This window comes from Lycium barbarum, chromosome 9 (genome assembly GCF_019175385.1).
Source record: "Lycium barbarum isolate Lr01 chromosome 9, ASM1917538v2, whole genome shotgun sequence".
In the NCBI taxonomy this organism is placed as follows: Eukaryota; Viridiplantae; Streptophyta; class Magnoliopsida; order Solanales; family Solanaceae; genus Lycium; species Lycium barbarum.
Window position 1 is genome coordinate 120,611,995 of NC_083345.1, and position 19,549 is coordinate 120,631,543.

At 35.8% G+C, this 19,549-nt stretch overlaps 2 protein-coding genes across 4 annotated transcripts; one reads left to right on the forward strand and one right to left on the reverse strand.

Annotated features, from left to right (window-relative positions):
- Positions 1-867: 867 nt before the first annotated feature.
- Positions 868-13,385, forward strand: LOC132609710 (pentatricopeptide repeat-containing protein At5g56310-like). Of its 3 annotated transcripts, none has more exons than XM_060323823.1 (5): positions 868-2,799; positions 7,464-7,535; positions 12,553-12,625; positions 12,753-12,831; positions 12,994-13,385. In XM_060323823.1, exons 1-3 carry the CDS (start codon positions 1,032-1,034, stop codon positions 12,570-12,572), a joined length of 1,860 nt encoding a protein of 619 aa, XP_060179806.1. In that variant the 5' UTR covers positions 868-1,031; the 3' UTR covers positions 12,573-12,625; positions 12,753-12,831; positions 12,994-13,385. The 3 variants fall into 3 exon arrangements, with proteins under 3 accessions (XP_060179806.1, XP_060179805.1, XP_060179804.1); XM_060323822.1 differs by having other exon boundaries at positions 12,997-13,385; XM_060323821.1 differs by having other exon boundaries at positions 13,025-13,385.
- On the reverse strand, positions 4,320-19,098 carry LOC132609709 (kinesin-like protein KIN-14B). The gene is made up of 12 exons (XM_060323820.1): positions 18,894-19,098; positions 16,738-17,071; positions 16,556-16,639; positions 16,226-16,381; positions 13,267-13,373; positions 12,644-12,828; positions 11,693-11,854; positions 11,256-11,471; positions 11,037-11,074; positions 8,458-8,585; positions 5,615-6,980; positions 4,320-5,450 (listed from the first exon to the last, which is right to left on the reverse strand). Exons 2-12 carry the CDS (start codon positions 16,982-16,984, stop codon positions 5,335-5,337), a joined length of 2,805 nt encoding a protein of 934 aa, XP_060179803.1. The 5' UTR covers positions 16,985-17,071; positions 18,894-19,098; the 3' UTR covers positions 4,320-5,334.
- Positions 19,099-19,549: the final 451 nt, after the last annotated feature.

Below are 19,549 nucleotides of genomic sequence, written 5' to 3' on the forward strand. Positions count from 1 at the left end.
TAAAAGCATGATGTTCTGAAATGGAAAGCAGTTTCTTTTGTAAAATAAGCATGAAATTGATAAATGGTTGTGGAATGAGTCTAAAAAGTAATAGTACGAGCGGTGCTCAGTGGTTAGTCCCGGGTACCCATCGCGGCCCCTAGCCGGGTCGTGACAGTGCTAATCCATACCACATCATGAAGTTATGCTTCCATGACTGCTATTATGGTGGGGGTGGAATGTTGGGATGAAGAAAAAGCAATTACTATGGAATGCCAAATATAAAATTTGTTTTCCTTACTCTTGTTAAAAAAGTAATTTCTCTGATTTTTAAGCCTAAAAAAAGTATTTTTCAGAACATTTCAACCAACCGCACATGAAAAAATTAGAAAACATCCTAACAAAAAACGCACCCTAAATTTAATATTGACTTAATTCGGAAGCGCCAATAAGGGGATAGGGGACACACCGTTCGGTGACTGCCCCCAATATAGGGGATACTTCCATTCAGCCCCCTAAACAATTCACAAGAATTTCCCTTCACAAATTAATGTGGCTGTTTTGGCTTTCATAACTTCATCTGCTTCAATTTATGTACTACATTTCGAATTTTGAGAGTCAAACAGTTTAATTTTAACAATCAATTCGGTCATAGGATCTTTAAGTTTTTTAAAATAAAATTTACATATTTGGAAACTATGTAAAAAGCACTCTAAGTCAGAATAATTGACAATTCAAAATATTTAAAAGATATACGAAAAAATTAAGATAGACTTGTTTGAATCTAGAAAACTTATTTGAATCTCGAAATACGAACGGTGCCACATAAATCGGGACAGACATAATACTCCCTCTGTTTCATAATAAGTGAATTTTTAAGCTTATGTACACCCCTTAAGAAGTGTTCACTCTTATAAAATTATTTTGAAAAAATAAGATCAATTTTATCACGAAATCACAAAGATCACTTATTTTGAAAAAAAAAAAAAATTCTAAAACACCATTTACTTAATAAGAATTAACTTTTGGCATAATAAAGTTGTAAGAAATGGATGCAAGCGCCAAACAAGCAAATGTTGCGGCCATTTTCTAAACTTGTTCATGCTGTAGTAAAACCCAATTCCAATAACTCCCATTACAACTATCACAACTCCAGTTTTCAACTAGAAGACTCATTTTTAGCTTTGCTTAAAAAATGTTCCCACAAAAATCACATTTATCAAACACATGGCTTTATGATACATCGTGCTTTAGATCAAGAGAACTTCATTCTCAGCCAATTTTTCCACACATGTTCCACCCTTGGCTTTGTCAACTATGCATATTCAATTTTCACTTCAAACCCCAATCCAAACATATATCTTTACAATACTATGATCAGTATTTTCTCTAAACAAGAGCATTTATTTAAGGATGCTATTTTCCTTTATAGACAAGCTAGAGCTATTGGCTTATATCATGATACTTACTCTATCCCTTTTGTGTTAAATGCAGTAACTTGTCTTATCACCGTTAGGAAAATTCATTGTGAAGCTATTTTAACTGGATTGAACAATGATGTACATGTAGCAACTTCTGTTGTACGGGCGTATTCTTCTTTTGGGTGCGTATCTGATGCACGCGAGGTGTTCGATAAAATGCCTGACAGAAATGTGGGCTTGTGGAATGCTGTGATTGCGGGTTATGTTAAGGCTCGTGATATGGATACCGCGAAGTACTTGTTTGATGATATGGGTGAGAAGAATGTGGTTTCTTGGACTACTATGATTGCGGGGTACGCTCAGGGGAATCAGTTTTCTCAAGCAATTGGTGTTTTTCGGAAAATGATGGAAGTTGGCGCGAAGCCTGATGAAGTAACGATGTTAGCTGTGCTTTCGGCTTGTGCTCACTTGGGTGAGGTTGAATTGGGTGAATGGATACATAGTTATGTTATAAAACACAGGTTACGCAGAACTGTGTCTCTTAATAATACACTTATTGATGTGTATGCAAAATCGGGGAATGTAAAGAAGGCGGTTGAGTTGTTCGAGAGCATGGAAACGAGGAGTGTTGTTACTTGGTCGACAGTGATTTCTGCGTTGGCTGTTAACGGATATGGAAGAGAAACACTTAACATGTTTTCGCGAATGGAAATGGTTGGGATTAGGCCGAATAGTGTTACGTTGATAGCGGTATTATCTGCGTGTAGCCATGCAGGACTTGTGGATGAGGGAAGATTGTATTTTAAGACAATGGAAGAGAAACATGGTATTAGTCCTGACATCAGACACTATGGTTGCATGGTTGATCTTTTAGGGCGTGCTGGTTACCTTGATGAGGCTGTAAATGTGGTTAAAATGATGCCGTTTGAAGCAAATGCAGCGATTTGGGGATCAATTCTTGCTGCAGCGAGGAAGCAAGGTCATGTTGAACTTGGGGAGCAAGCTCTGCGGCATCTAGCTGAAGTCGAACCGCATAATAGTGGGAATTATTCTCTTGTGTCCAATACATATGCTGCTCTTGGTAGGTGGAGTGAAGCTAGTGTAGCGAGAAAGATCATGAGGGACACAGGAGTCAAGAAGTTGCCAGGCAGCAGCTTCATCAAGGTGAAAAACAGAGTTTATTATTTCTATTCAGGCGACAGATCACATTCTGAGTGTGAGAGTATATACAGAGTTCTGTCACAGTTAAACAGGGTGTCAAAGGCGGTACTGAATGAAGATTGGGGATATGAAGGGCTTCTTGCTGCTGATAACCCTCAAGGGATCACTTATAAGAAGAGGGGTAGAACTTTGCATAACTTGACTGATTGTTTCAAGGACAAGTGTACCCAAATACGAAGTAAGTAGGGCTTTAAAAGAACACAGTTTAAGATTCTTCATAGCACTTGACATTAGAAAGAACAGGATGTATTATGCAAATGTGATTTATAGCAATGCTCTTTCTTCTTCTGTTCCGGTCCCCACTTCGAATCTTCTGTTGATGACTGGTACCTAATTGACCAAGTTAGCTAGAGTCACTAAGTTAGTGACAACTCTTGCTTAAAGGATTACATATTAGCTTTTAATTTTGTTTTTCAAATTAAGTTTCAACTGGTTGTATTTTCTTGGTTTACTGTGGCAGGAAGTCTTTCCAAATGCATTTTGTGTGCTCTTAATATTCCTTCTAAATCCCGTGAAGCTGCTGTTCATGGGGCTTCCTTTTTTCATTTCCTTCTCTTACTGCTCTGGTTATCATTTTTTCTTAAAATGATCTATAAACTATCTTGCATTTTCTTTTGGGAAATCTAGCAAAAGTTCAAATTTTTCCCTAACTATCCATTAGCAAATTTGTCCCTAACTATCCATTTCCACTTAAATTTGTCCTCTGTTAGAAGTTGGAAACCAAAAATACTCCCGCCATTATCCTTTCGTATCATATCTGCCTCATTAATCTAGTTTAGAATATGGAATCCTCATTGGTTTTCACCATTGTCCATGTCCTCTTGACACGTGAGTGGCTGGCACATGTAATTTAAGAGCCACTTCAGCAGACACAGTGGAAAAATGGAAAATGAAAAGGAATCCTGTAGAAGTTTCTCGAGAGTGAATAATTACTTTTCTCCCATCTCTGCTTTCGCTTTCAATTTTCCATTGAAGCATCTCCCTGAAATGGAGCTTTCCTTTGGGAAATACACTAGTACAGCGCAAAGAACCTCAAGAATATTCATGCTTTAGCAGTGTATTTCATTGACATGGAGCTTTCCTTTGGGAAATACACCAGTACTAGTGTTTTTATGTCAATGAATTATGATCCAACAATAAGAATGGCGTACTAGTGTTTTTATGTCAACGAATTATGATCCAACAATAAGAATGGCGTCTTTCTTGGGAGTTAATCAATTGGAAGCAGTCTATGGTGCTTCCGAAAATTGAATTTCCGACGAGAATCTGCTGCTGGAAAAACAGAATTAACCTCCAACTTCAAGTAAAAGTGAAACCAGAATTTAGAAGGTCATTTAGCGCGCTAAAGAGAGGTGTAAAACACACAGCATGTGTCATCAGCATGCCGTGTTTAACAGGCACACATTGGTGTTGAAGTGTCTAATAGGTGAACGCTTCAGTTGAGGTGTCTAAATGAAAAGAATTGACAACTTTAAGGGTTGTCTATGTATTTATTCATTAAAGAGTGCGAGACATGTGAAATCTTTACCGGAGAATGGGATCCTAATAGCGGTGCTCCACATTATGGCAACATGACCTGTTTTATGATCCATGCTCACCGAAATTGTATGAAGCTTGAAATTCCCAATACTGACTACTTTAAGTGGAGGTGGAAGCCAAATAGGTGTGAGCTGCCCATTTTCAACCTTCTCTGTTTTTGGGTATGGTCAGGAACAAGTCATTGACACTTCTCAGTGACTCAGTTGGAAGAAACCAAATGCAGTCCTTGATGTCTCTTGGCCCAGGCAATATTTTCTTATCTGCAATTCTTGTTAATTTTGCTTAATTTTTGCATTTTCTTTTAAATACACACAACTTGCTGATTTATTTTAACTACTGCTACTGCAATGTTATAGTTTACCTTAGTTTCATGAAACTCTAGTTTGGATTATCTAGTTGGATGCACTTAGCTTCTTGTTGAATGCATAATTTAGGGTTAACAGAAGATTTGTTCTACCTCAGGGTAGACTTTTATTTCGAGAGTTAGGTCAAATTTCATGTAAGGGTCAACGAGTAATGTTTCCCACATGTGCTCACACCTGGCAATTATGCAGCTCCAACATTGATAATATTAGCCAGCAAGAGCGACCTTACAGAATAAGGGTGTATACTGATACATTTGGGTAACTGCGCGGGGTTTTTGTTGCCAACTTCTAATGGAGGTATAATTAAACAAAAGTAAATAGTTGAGGGACAAATTAGGACTTATTTTCCTTAATTTCTTTTTAGTATCTTGTGATACTTTAAGAATACTAAAACAAAATACAAAAGTGCGTCTTGGACAGCTTCTAACATTCTAAAGAGTTGATTTACTGTTGAACTCCATCAAATAATTTGTTCTAAAGAGTTTAATTTATTGTTGAACTCCATCAAATATTTAACACATGTACATATAGTGACCTTTCACCCTGATTTGGAGAATCATGAGATGGCACTTAAAAGAACCACCACAAATAAACACATATTGAGCCTTTCCTTCCATATGCAGTTCCTGCATTATCAACAATTTGAGCTTGGGAATGAGATTCTAACCTCACGGTTGCCTAGCAGCCGAGAACAACTCTCTTTATCTCTTCATTAAACTATATCATCACGTGGTACCTAGTTTTCGAAAGGAAAACTCCAAATGTGCATCATATGTGCATCATGTTTTGGCATGTGATAAGCAAGTTGTTTAGAGAGTCAAAGCATAGAAGAAGTCATGCCCAAGACCTAGGCTTGCAAATCCCAATACGACAAGAACAATGCTATATAAGATGTGTACTTTTGGTTTCAAAAGATTCAGGAACCCTGTTGAAGATGCAATTTAAGAAATTCATGAGACAGTGAACATAATCTTAGTTTATGCTGAAGATAAAAACAAAAGAAGCAAATGGTCTCATTTCTCTTGTTTATTGCAAAAAGACTTATACTAACTGGTTGAACAAGTAAAGATGGGATCTCAAAAGTCTTACCTCCGGTTCTGGTATTATCTAGTGATTTGGAAAGAAGGTGCGAATCCACTTGATTTGCCTTGCAAATGGACAAAGCACTAGGAGATGTTAACTCATACTGGCAGGGCTTTATTCCTGCTATAACGCATCCTGAGACATGCATATTCTCTATGTTACTTTCTTCCATTTCAAGCATTTCTTCATAGTCTGGTTTCTTCTTTGAGCTAGAGGGACTCTCTATCAGGCCTATGTTAAGGCTGTTGACCTTAATTGCTGAGATATTATATCTTCCTTGATATGCAACGTCTGGCATAATCAGTTTAAGATCATTCAAATCAGCATGTCCACTAAAACTTCTGCATGCACCGACCTTAGTTGTTGAATCGAGTACTTGACCTTTTGTTCCATTTATGGTTATTTTAGCAATATTGCAGGCTGGACACGCAGGATATGACTTCTCATAATCGATAAAATGCTTCAAAACTGCATGAGACACATTAACTTCTGCTTCTAACTCTGAGCTCAACTGATTCTCCATATCAGCTGATTTTGCCTCTGTATGGTTCACATTTCTTTTTCTCAACCCCTTTCCTGAGACCTTTTCATCATGTAAATCCTGCACAATTCTGTCTCTGACCTTTGCTTTCGTCTCTGGAACTGGTATCGCCGGAATTCTTTTGTTCTTATGAGTGCACCTGTTTATATTTGATGTGCACTTGTGCAGTTGAAGCCAATTGTCAACCTTTGAGTGGTTTTGGGTTGATACTCTTTGTGTTGTATTTGCATGGTTCTTCTTGCTGAGTCTCAAATTAGACTTTTTATGCATTGAATCTCTTTCTGATAGATCTTGTTTCGCAAAAACTGCCACCTTAATGTCACTGTCAGATGTGTCTTCGCTGAATTCTGTCTCATTATCGACACTGAATTTCATAGTTGGACCAACAAGGCAGCTAGTTCTGGAAACACTGCTCTCTGAATAACATTCTGATGTTCCTTCAATGGGAAAAGCCACAGACTGGGCACAGTGGGAGGATCCTTTTCCTTTTCTAGGAGGAAGCGAGGCTCTACGTTTTAAGGCTCTTATTTCTCCTCCAGCGTTTCCTGATTTACTTACGCTACAAACAGTAGGCCTCATAAATCTGGGAAAGTCTGCTGATGGGGTAGATGTGACACTATTTTTTTTAAATCTCATGTTAGACCCTAACCCTTCAATGCATACATCTGAGAGATCCACTAGTTCAGTTGAAGAAGGTGATATTACTGTCAGCTTTCCTAGTTTCTCATTCAACTTCTTGATTTCTTGTGTGACATCATTGCGGTTGTACTCGATTTGCTTCATCTTCTGCAGCAGATTATTTTTTGCAATTTCCTTTTCTGTCTTCACTTCCTGCAATTCAAGATGTCACAGTTTATTGTAAAAATAGAGAATCACTGATGGGAGAGCAGGAGGTGTTTGCATCTTAATTCCGAGGTACGACAGCCAAATCCTTAATTTTTGGACGAATGAGCTATGCCTTTATCATGCCATGGGATGTATAAAGAGTTAGTCCTTTATATTAGGCATATCAGGATATTCCTCTTGGCCATTGTCATGAGTTTGTATATTGTTCTACTTTCCTGCTTGAAGCTTTGAGATTATGGCCATACATAAAAAACATTAAAATTTCTTTAACCGAATTGTTGTTATATAATCACTAACTTTATTAAAAAGTTGTTAATTATCTCCACCTTTGTCTGAATTCTGATTAGCTTCTTTTATTCCTTTTCATTCCCTTTTTTCTCCCTCTTTCTCCGTAAAAGGCTGTCTTAATAACTTCAACTTGTTATGATAATATACATGTCTAATGCCTTTTCCTCTATGTTTATGCAGCACTTTTGAATCATGCAGGTCCGTCCGATCTAGAAGCTCAAGCTAGTAGTGAGACTGCAACTTTGCTTTCTTGTAAGTTATAATAACAATTCAAAGCGCCTACAGTTCAACTATAACTAAGTATCTCTCGTTTCAACTAACATTACCTCCTAACACCATCTGTTGCCTTATGTTCGGTTAAATTCCTGTTCATTTCACCTTACCTAAAAGGTCTGTAGGCCTTAGGGTCTAGAAAAAGAAACAGCCCAGAAAAAAGGGGGTGTACTGAACACATAAAATGAGCAAATAAGCATCTCTCCTCCATAGCAGTTTAAGTATTAGATCAGGTGGAGCCAAATGTACTCTGTCAAATCAGGGAAGAGAGTTCTATTCCGTTTCCGCGACTCGTTGAATATGTTAAGGGGTACGCTTGATTCACTTTCAAAGAATCTATGCCCTGAACTCGGGCATAAAGGGTTTGTTGATCATAAGAAAGTGACTCTCCAGAATCTGGAAAGTATGAGGGAGGAATTGATAGACTATTTGAGGAAGGACATCCTCCACTCGAGTAGGACCCCAACATGAAATTCAAGTAGTTGTCTGTGATATATCCAACAATCAGCCGTAGGTCAAATCACAAGTGGACACTAACGAATGAATCATAGTAAGAATATGGATTATGAAGATGTTGGTCTATCAACTTCCATTGTTGAAATTTAAATCAGCAAAAGATCTTATTTATATCGATGCCATTAATAATGGCTGATCAATGGCCAAGATCTCACATTCCTCCTACTAAGGTTGTTTGTGGTTGTGCTTTCAGCAAGTATTTTGTGTTGAAGCTGATGTACACTCGCTTGGAATTTTCCATTACTTTTGGACAATCAGGACAACATTTTGAACTAGTCATAACCAATCAGTTACATGACAAGAAATGAAAAGAGATATGTTGTAATAATGTATCAAGTTGCACAGATTCCACGACTAGGCTCAGTTGATTGTTTCAGTGACTTACTGTTGATTCTTCATTTCTGAATTGAACCAGTTTGACTCGTGTTGCAAAATTTAATGTACACAATGTCTCACACAAATCTTCTTCGTCGGGACTGACATGAACAAGCATTAGTGTTTTGGAATCATCACCTGGATATTAAGAGAACACATGAATTTTCTGACATAATTGGTGTGAATATATCTTAAAAAGCAGTGAAGAAATGTGATTTTCTACTGGTCCAGATTTTGCATGTTGGGTGACCAAATGGAAAATGTCCCTGAGAATGTGACATACAAGCATGGTTATGGAAAACATTTGTTGAATGTTCCAATGCGTATGAAACAAGAATAGTCCTATAAGAACTTATTCAGTTCAAGTTACTAGAACAACCAGGAATATCAAAGAAATCAGATTGTTTTGTTTCCGCATGTTATACATCTCTTGAGAAAATGATCAAAATGGTCCTTGATGTATGGAGGTTGGATTGTTTTGGTCCTTCATATATCCCACTTGATTGAAATAGTCCTTGATGTATACAAAATGTGGATGGTTTTGGTCCAAAACCCTAAAATTAACAATTCTCTGTTAAAAATTAACGGCCCCCTCCTGATCCAGAGGCCAGAAGTTACTTGAAAAGAAGAAAAAAAAAATGATTTTTTAGGCTGCAGAAGTTAATGTGTGAGTTTGAATAAGCATCAATATATAGGGTGAACTAGGAGTACAATATTATTGTGATTATACCCTCCCTTAGTTTTGTTTCATGATAAATAGGGCTCCTGTTATTGAGGAAGAAGATGCAGTGAAGAAGCAGAGAGGGAGGCTGGCAAGCAAGGGGAAGAGAGGATATCAGGAAGGGGCCGTGTGTTTTTAACAGAGAATAGTTAATTTAGGGTTTAGGAACAAAACCATCCACATTTTGCAGACATCGAAGACTATTTCAATCAAGTGGGATATATCAAGGACCAAAACAATCCAACCCTCATACATAAGGACCGTTTTGATAATTTTCTCTACATCTCTCAATGATACTTTAATCCACTCATTGGTGCTTGTCCCTAGTTCTCCTTCTTAGGCTCATGCTAGGGGTTGCTGCTTCTGATATGCAAAGGAAGACTAACAAGAACATACGTAGACATATGTATGTACGAGCATTTCACTCCCTTTGTCCTCTAAGATTGAACATTGAGCATCCGGGTAAAGGCTTGCCTTTTAGTTTTCCACTTAGCTCTTCGCCATCCTACTTTACAGCAAGGTTAGACAGCAAAGATGCGGTTTACAGATTTTTTGATTGAATCGATTATATGGTAAAGGATGGTATCACATTCCAAGCTGATGCTTAACTCTGGAATTTTAATCCACAGCGTAGAATTCTTTAAGATTGCTAAAAATCTAAAACAGCTGGCAAACTTGCAAATCACTGAAAGTTCAGTTATCCCTCTCTCCTTTGTCCATTTCTAATTCATTCTCAGCACTCTAGTTATCTCCTTCTCTTTCACATCATTTAGGAGAATAATGTCCAGAAGTAAGGCCTGTAGATTGATTAAACGCTCCGATACTACCTATGTTACTCTAGACTTGTCAAGAAGTCTAATTGTGAACACCTGCAGAATCTTCGATGTGCTTTACTTCAGAGGAGACTACACGATGTCGTTCTTGTTTCAGTCCATGAAAGCAGGACATCGTATGACTCATGCTATAGGTTACTAAAGCAGGTCTCCTGTTTCAGTTTGACATTCATTAAGCAGCTTAATTAAATATGAAGTCTATTAACATTTTCCGCTCCTCCAGTAGCATATTCTAACTCACTTCATTTGAGTTCTTCGTGTTCCTTCACTTCAGCATAGGACATACTCGATAAAGTTCATAGACCATAGCTAAGCTGTGCACAATATCCCTATGCTTTATCACCATAACGGTTTTATCTATTTATATATTTATTTATTTTGATCTATAACTGTAATCTATCCATGTTCCATTTCTTATTCATCTAATGTGATGAGCCCTCAATAGATCAAAAGTTTGAGTTATTGTTACCTTTCTCAAAAGAAAAAATCAGTAGTTTGAGTTGATGCCTCCTTCATCACCCAAATCTCCATTTTACCTATGAACATTAGCGAGGTATATCACTGGACTTTTAGCATTTATACATTACCTTAACAGAATAGTTTTACCCCCATTAGCTTTAACAGCCTAACTGACAGAAATCATGCAGCCTTTTTAGTAGCTACAACTGAAATTTTGCAGATGGACTTGCGGGAAAGTCCATTTGCATCTACTTATTAGCCTCTCTCTGTTTGTCATCAAAGTTTTCTTTCCTTTTGTTTTGGTTATTTCATCCTAAGTTGCTACTATTAGCATGACCAGATGTGGAGCCCATGTAATTTAAGTATTCTGTTTTTGTCAATGAAGAACTTGAACGAGAATGTTATATTAAGCCATCACAATCCGTTACTTGAAGAAACCAATGCTGTACATCCATTTCATTTTCATTTTAATCCCAACTTGCAGATCAGATGATATTTAACATGCAGAATAACATAGGCTCTTAGCATAGGTTAAACAGTCTGTCATATGAACATACAGCTAGGATGCATACTTACCTAGGGAATCTTTAAGAACTTGCGTCAGCCTGCTATTCCTGTCAACAGTAAACACTAGGATCAGGATTAGTTTTGAGTTTATGGGGAAATTTCTATAATTATGTGTCACCATCAGCAATTACTGAAAGCATACAACTTTTTAGAGTGGTCAGAATCTGTCAGCTTGGATTTTCATCCAGCTGATTCCTTGAGTATCTAATTCTATGTTTGTTGAGTTACCTGTAAGGAATGTGGCGCTTTTTACTTTGGAGGGCATGGATGACATCTCCAAGGGCAGAAAGTGAAAGATTAATTGCTTTTCCCTCTTCAAATCTTCTCCCCACTGCTTTTGTTTTTAGAACACGTTCACTTCCTCCAAGGTCGATCATCCAAAGTTTGTTTGTTAACCTTCTCCGTTCACTAGCACTAAAGCTGGAAATTGATATGCGAATCATGCTGTATGGAGCAGACAGGGAATCTATTTAGAGTTTAGACACCTTTGAGATTTGTGATCTACATTATTCAGAGTTATCCTCCAAATACTGCAGCAAATTCTAGGTAGCCACATAGACATCTCTTTATCAGGTTTGTATTTTTAATCATAGTCATTTAGCTGGCCTTAATAAAACTTAAATACCTTTTTACTTGACATTTTGTATCAAAGTGAGTTGATTTACCAGTGAGATCTGCTTGATGTTCGGTTGGAATTTGTGGAAGCAGTGGATCTGAAACCACGTCCTAACTTGTACAGTCTCATGGCTTGGTTCAAGTCATTTACTTGTATGGTCACAAGGTTTTCAATAGTGATTTCTCCATTGGAATGCGTTTGGATTGAAAGACTGCATGTAGAAAAATTGATTAATTTGAGAAAGCAGCTAACTTCTTCCAGAAAGTAGGCAGTGGATGAGAATTAATTATTGATCATAATGCAGACTGCAGACTGCATGTAGACTAGGTTCATTTGGCAGGAATAGCAAGTTGACGCAAGAACTTGCTATCTTAAAGAACTTGTGTCAGCTAGCTATTGCTGTCAACAGTAAACACTAGGATTAGTGGCCTAGTGAATAATTAAGTGAGTTGAGAACCATGAGGTCTCTGGTTCAAAGCCCAGCGAAGGCAAAACATTAGGTGATTTCTTCCCATCTATCCAGCCTTGGTGAACAGGGTTACCCGATATCTGTGTTGGTTGGATATAGCAGGTACCTCATGAAATTAGTCAAGGTGTGCGCAAGCTGGCCCAGACACAACAGTTAGGAAAAATAACAATTTACAGTATTGATCATCAATTAACCTGATCGATCATCATTGAAGTAGTGTTTGATCATCTGAGGTTTGATATATGAGAAGAGTCTGGAACTTTTCCTTACTGACATTTATGAAACCTGCCATTCTGAATGGCTTATCTTCGTGTTTAATATTAGCAGATTAGGCAACTGAAACAGTTCTTAAGATGTCTATGCATGTGCATTCATTCAAGTTATCGACAAATAAACTAGATCATGTTGGAGTTTTTATTGTATCATTACTTGCTGAATAGGCCCAGATCCATCAAAGTAGACAGTTCAGTCAGCAAACCATGCAAGCTGTGCAACCTCACAACAGATTAACAGGTTAGTTCTGTGACTTACCATGGTGGTAAAGGGAATATTGACTTTGTTGTCTGACTATGTGGGATGAGGAGATCTTTTAAATATCCCATGTATATCTCCATCATACTGAAACTGAAGAGGAATGCAGGGTTACTGTCTGCTGCATGCTTAAAGAGCGCCTCAATCACACGAGGCACAACCCCTGGAAACTCCTCTGTGCCTTCCTGGTAGGTATAGTTACCAAAAATATTGTAATTAGAAATGCAAAAGTATGCTTTCCAAAATTTTATAGTAGACTTTCTATCGCCTGCTAATTTTTCTGACCTTTTCTTATTTAACTCAGTGCTATAAGTAGAATAATCCTGAGAGGTCATTTTATACAATTCTAGCAGCTAAATCTATGTAGCTCGAACTCTCCAGAATGTTGTCGCACCCATGTCGGATCCTCCAAAAATGCACTACTTTTGAAGAATCTAACACACATCCAGTGACATTTTGAAGATTCTGAGCGACAGAGAGGTAAACTGCACACTGGGCGATGAGCGGGCAATAATTATTGTATATCATTTTACGGTAGGATGCTTACACTTCTGGTTGAGATGTTTTGCTTTGCATGTTAAAACGGAAGTGAATCTAAACATAGGAAGTAGTTGAGGATATACCATTGTGAATGTTTTCCCTGTGCCCGTCTGCCCATAAGCAAATATGCAGGCGTTATAGCCATCCAAAGCAGACTTGATTATTGGTTCTATTTCTGAAAAGACCTCACCTGCCGTAGCAAATTAATAATCAGGTTTGCATATTGAGCTAGAAAAGGTATTGAAGTAATTTATTATTGTTGATTTTGTGTTAGTTTCAATTTCTTCAAAGTAATTTGCAACTCTTTAAAAAGAGAAAAAAATAAAAAAAAGAGAGAATTCAGCATTGATGAAAACAAGACACGTCGTATATGTCCTGGATTGGTTCATGAAATGTAGAAGGTAATTTTTTTTTTTTTTTTGAGAAGGATTTCTTTCTCTTTTTTTTTTTCTTTTTCTGCACAAAGAATTGAGTAACAACTCAGTAACAGAGCTACTATTTTGAATCCAACAGGACTAAAGATCAATTCTCACTAAACCTTCCCTACCCCAAAAGAATAAAACGATTCTACTGGAACAGTTTCAATGGATAAGAAAAAGGAATGGGAGAAGGGTAAAATTTGCCCTTAAACTAGGAGTGGGCGTTCAGTTCGTCGGTTCGGTTTTATCAAAGTTCAGTTTGGTTATTTCGGTTTTGGTTTTTTGAAGGTGGACACCGAACCAAACTAGTTCGGTTATTTCGGTTTTGGGTTTTTTGAAGTTCGGTTCGGTTCGGTTTCGATTTTTTCAATTTGATTTTTTTGATATGATATTAGAAACGATTCCATTTACACTAATTCATATTCTCAAAAACAACAAAACATAAAACTAACAAATTAAAATTAAAATCAAACAAACAGGATACACAAGACCAAAAAACCATAACCATAATATAGGATTACTAGGTGTTATGTACATACAGGAAGAATAATTAAGAAAACACATAAAGGACATACATTAATCCTAAAGACACATCTTAATCACTTTTCTTTGTTAAGGATATTTGATTTTCTCAACTGAAATGGAAAATTAGGGATACAAAAGCAAAAGAGAGCTTATTACAATTGGGTTTTTTTGGAGCTTAAACTTAATGGGTCTGAACTATTTTAATTTTTTTGGGTAATGTATAAATTTCGGTTCTTCGGTTCGGTTTCATCAATGTTCGGTTCGGCTATTTCGGTTTCGATTTTTTGAAAGTGAATACCAAACACCGAACCCAACTAGTTCGGTTCGATTTTTTCGGTTTCGGTTTCGGTTTCGATTTCTTAAAATTCGGTTCGGTTCGGTCCGGCTTTTCTGTTTTCGGTATTTATGCTCAGCCTTACCTTAAAATATGTGAAAGGTTCTAATTTACCCCCTTTTTTTTTTGCAAGTTTCCTACCTGAACTAACAAACGTTTGTGTTTCCTACCTGAACTATAAAATACTTGATAGTTCAACTAGAAACTCACAAAAAAAAGTGTGTTTTTAACCATTACCTCTTATTTGTTTTAATTTTCCAATTAATTCCTTTATCTGCGTGGAGTGCCATTTGTTACCATTTTTAAGCAAAAAAGGAGATTACACCACGCATCATCAGATACTAGTCGAGGTGTGTTTTGATAAATACTTTGTGGTAGTTCAAATAGAAAACGCAAACACTTAATAGTTCAGGTAGGAAACTCGCAAAAAAGTGATACCTCATATGTGCTTTTGACCATTTTATCTTAAAAAACTGATTCTTAATTGCGGGGCATTTGTATCATCGGGTGCTAAGCTTAAGTCGTTTGAAAATAAGGGCACATTTAGCCTATCTTAGAAACGGCGAGGGCGTATTTAATTCCAACTATTAATGGAAGGAAAATCTATTCTAATTCGCTTAGTTCAAGGACAAATTTGACCGTTCATCCTTTGTGAATTATTGACTTACCGCTAACTTAATTTTAATTTTCCGCTTTAATTCGATATGAACGTAATGTTAGAGATTAGGGTATGCCGGGGGTCAGTGGCGCTTCAGGTGTCAGCCATAGCCTTTGGTTTTGGATCGTAACAATATTCCAAGAATTACTAAATTTCTAATTGAATTCCTTATTTTATACTCTCTCCGTTCACTTTTACTTGTCTATAATGGACTTTGTACTCCCTTCATAAAATAATAAATGAAATGTATATTTTACTATAATATCATATTAATTGATATATAATCTCAATGGACTCGTGAAATGATTTAAGGAATGAGTAGTTAATATTAAGGGTAAAACAAGAAAAAAATTTGATTTTCTCTTGATATGTTAAAGTGGACAAGCAAAAGGGAAAATAATATTTTTGGTACAGTAGAGAATCAACAGCAACAATGAATATTTATAGTGGATAAGTAAAAATGAACGGAGGGAGTAACTATTTTAAAGGAAGAGTAAGTGGGCATTTGAACATAAGAATTGTGAAATTTGGAAAAAAGTAGTAGAGTTTTTGTTTTCAAGTTGAAAATACAGTTGTGTTTGGACATGAATACAGATTGGAGTTATTTTTGAATTTCTGTGAGTGATTTGGAGTAAAAATTGTGAAACAACTTCTTGGAGCTTTTCGAATTTCAATTGAACAATTCTATATCTAAACAGTTTTTCGGAGTAATATGGATAGCTAATTAGCGGATGGTTGCAAAAATATGTGAATTCAAATCTGATGCTGTGATTTAATAGGTAGCCACAGAGGAACTGAGCAAGTGCGGGCAAGAAGTAGATAATGAACGTGTCAGTTTGTCCCAAGAGACAAAATTAAGCCAACGGAAGGTTTCGAACTAAATGATTCTTGGAATGATGAAAGATTTTCTTATTATACCTGTTACTGTAGAGAATGTTCCAAAAAGGAAAAAAAAAAGTTATTTTAACATAGAAATGATTTATATTACTCAAAGTAGGATAATTAGTAAATTAAGAAGTTCGAAGTAAAGAATCAATAAAGAGGTCACAATTTAATCCATATAATTAAAAATAAAATAAATAAATTAGATGAAGGATACAGAGTACCTTGTGAGGAAGAAGGATGAAAAACCTTGTCAAAGCTATAACTTTTGGTCTTATTGTCAGCCAAATTTATGAACACCTCATTTGAACCCAAAGCTTTCACTGACTTTTGACTGGCAATGCTAATAGGTCTTATCCGACAAAAAACTCGTATATTCCCTGAAGGAGTAGTGTTTTGTTAACACTAATGTCTAACATTTAACAGTGTTTACATTCTTCTTTAGTATACATTAAACTTTTGTCATTAAAACTGTGATACGAAGCATTAGTGTCTAATAAAAACAGTTTGTCACGTTATCCTGCATTTGATATCTGAATAAAAAAGTGACTAACCTTTCAAGTCCAGAAGCTCATTAAGAATGTGCCTCCTCTGGACGTTTAGTTTCTTAATGCAGGCATCTAACACTTCAAGTTCACCTAAGATGTGATGTACATGAGACATTGAGGCGAAACCAAAATCGAAAATCAGTGAATTCAGAATGAACGTGATCTATCCATCCATTAATATAATTTACCTTTAATCTTTGAAATGGCAGTATCAAAGTCCTCATTATTATTGTCATCTGGTAGTTGTTGTCGTTGCTCTACTTCTTTATCAGATGGTTGTGGTTGGAGGGCCTTGATTATTCCACCAACAGAGTCCACCCAGTTACAAGTTAGGTGTGTTTTCAATCCCATGAGAGAATGAATTGATTCATTAAGGGAATCAAAGGATCTCTCAGAATATTGCTCCATGCTTTTCATATTCTCCGGCCTCCTCATTTGTGTATTGCTGTTTAACTGGTGATGATAGGAAGAGCTTTTGCGTAATAATTCTCAAGACTGCTAAAGCCATCTCCATGTGCGAGACTACATTTATTTCAGGTGTCAATAATAACAAGCAGTACAATCATTATTGGATTTTGGCTTCTTGAAAAAAAGACATTACTTAAATGTATGACTAGACCAAGAAAGAGAAATTGACAAAACATATTAATTGTTCCTTCGTTTCAATTTATGTACTCTGTTCACTTTTACTCGTCCATGATGAACTTTACACTTACTTTAAGAAAATAATGAATGAATTGCATATTTTATTATATCTTTGAGGAATTAATGGTTAATGTTAAAAGTAAAACAGGGAAAAAATATTGTCTTTACTTGATATATGTTAAAATGGACTAGTAAAAGTGAATTTATATATAGTATAATGGATAAGTAAAAGTGAACGGAGAGAATAATAGTATTTGATTGATACGGGATTTAAGAATGAAAGAGAGATTTAATTTAAAATAAGTTATAAATATTTATGTAATTAAATATCATCTCATTAAAAATAAAATGAAGAGTTTTAATTAAAATATTATTGAATATAGACAGCTGTTAATGATTAAATAAATAAAAGTTACACGGAGTGAGACGGTAAGAATACTAAATGCTTAAAGAATATGATCAAGACAGAGAAATAAAGGCTAGTACTTTCTTTGTTGAGACTACAAGGACGGTAGTAGGGACCCATTTCATTAGGCCATATGTTGCCCTCATTTCTTAAACACAAAAACACAGTCTCTTTAATTGCTTACAGAATATAACAATTTTGCATACGTGTTAATAAATGGCTTAATACATTGATAATCTATTAAAATTATGACCAAATTTTATTTAAATAATTATTTCGATTGATTATCTGAACATTTGGTAGAGTGTTCCAATTAGATATTTTTGGTTCAAGTTTTAGATAAATTTTGACGCGTGTTCTCAAGTACCCATTATGTACATAAGTTAACTACTTAAGAAAATGTCACTCTTTTAATTATACGCATTAACCCAAATAAGTCGTAAAACCTCAGACATGTTTCAATTGAGACTGATTTGTATAATTAAAGGAGATGACACATTTTATGTTGTTAACTTAACTACCTAATAGACACTTGAGAAACTGCGCAAATTGTTTTTTAAAATCTGAACCGAAAGCGTCTAATATGAACACTTTATCATGTGTTCACGTGCTCAATTAAAACAAGTCATATTTCGAGTGTTTAATGAAATTTACTGACAAATACAAGAGAATATCGATATATTAAGCCTTAATAAAAATTCGCTCCAACCTTATGAGACAAGATTTTATATTCATGATAGTGTGAAAATTCTGTTAAAAGCAAACTTCAATTAAGAAAAGGTCCTCCCTAGGCATTCAACTCCTTGTTGTGACTTTGCTTGCTAATTTTTAACATCGCGCACACACAATACATATATTGTTAGGAAATTCAAAAAATTTCATCACCCTATTTCTTCGTTGAAGGATGATCCCCAGTTCCGTCGATACGACGTCACTTGCTTTCTTTCTCGGACATTTATATTTTGAATCTATATTATCTGACTTAAAATAGAAATTACAAAGAAGTTATTATGAGCCCGTTTGAATTGGCTTATAAGTTGCTTATAAGTTGTTTTCAGTTTTTTTGAGTGTTTGGCTGGCCAGCTTAAAGTCATTTTGTGCTTTAAATAAACTCAAAAAAATAATTGGGCCAATTTGACTTAGCTTATCTAAAGCAGCTTATAAGCTGAAAACAGCTTATAAGCCAAAAAAAATAAGTTAGACTACCCTAACTTATTTTTTTTAGCTTATAAGCTGCAAACAACTTATAGGCATAAGCCCATCCAAACAGGCTCTTTAACTGAAATTACATACCTTAACACTTGTTAATTCAGGAGTAATTGAGAAAACACTTTTATTCAAACAGCGCCATCATTAGCTTAGCATTATAGATTGCGTAATGAGCTAAAGATACTGCAAATAGTGTACCGGCATAATAGATCTTCTATATATCATAGTGCAAACAGATAATTAAATTCTCAGATCATTTATAGGTGTTGGGATCCCAAGTCAAAAAAATAAGATCAGTACAGTGCACATTGTTAGAGGAAATACAATATCTTAGGTTTGTTAGGTACGAACAACAACATTCACCAACCAACAAATCTATCATCTTTTATCAATCTTGAAAGTGTGAGTCTTACAATTGCCCTTGTTAGATAAGAATGAAGTAAAACCTGTGCATTATTTGGGTTGCTATCTTGGTTAGATAAATTTGATGCTTGCAAAGTACGTCAACACAGCCAATGAATGGGCCACAAGAAAATCTCATCCCATCCTACGAAAACAACCCTAATAACAAGAACATATTTTATTGAATTGCTTTGCTGAAATAGGTAGAACAATTCATGGTCCATACTATTCACAGTTTTCCTTGGTTGTGACCTTGTGCAACGGGATCTATACAGTAATCTATAATATGGTCCCTAATCTCCTATGTAGATTCCAACATTGCATTGGATATTTGGATG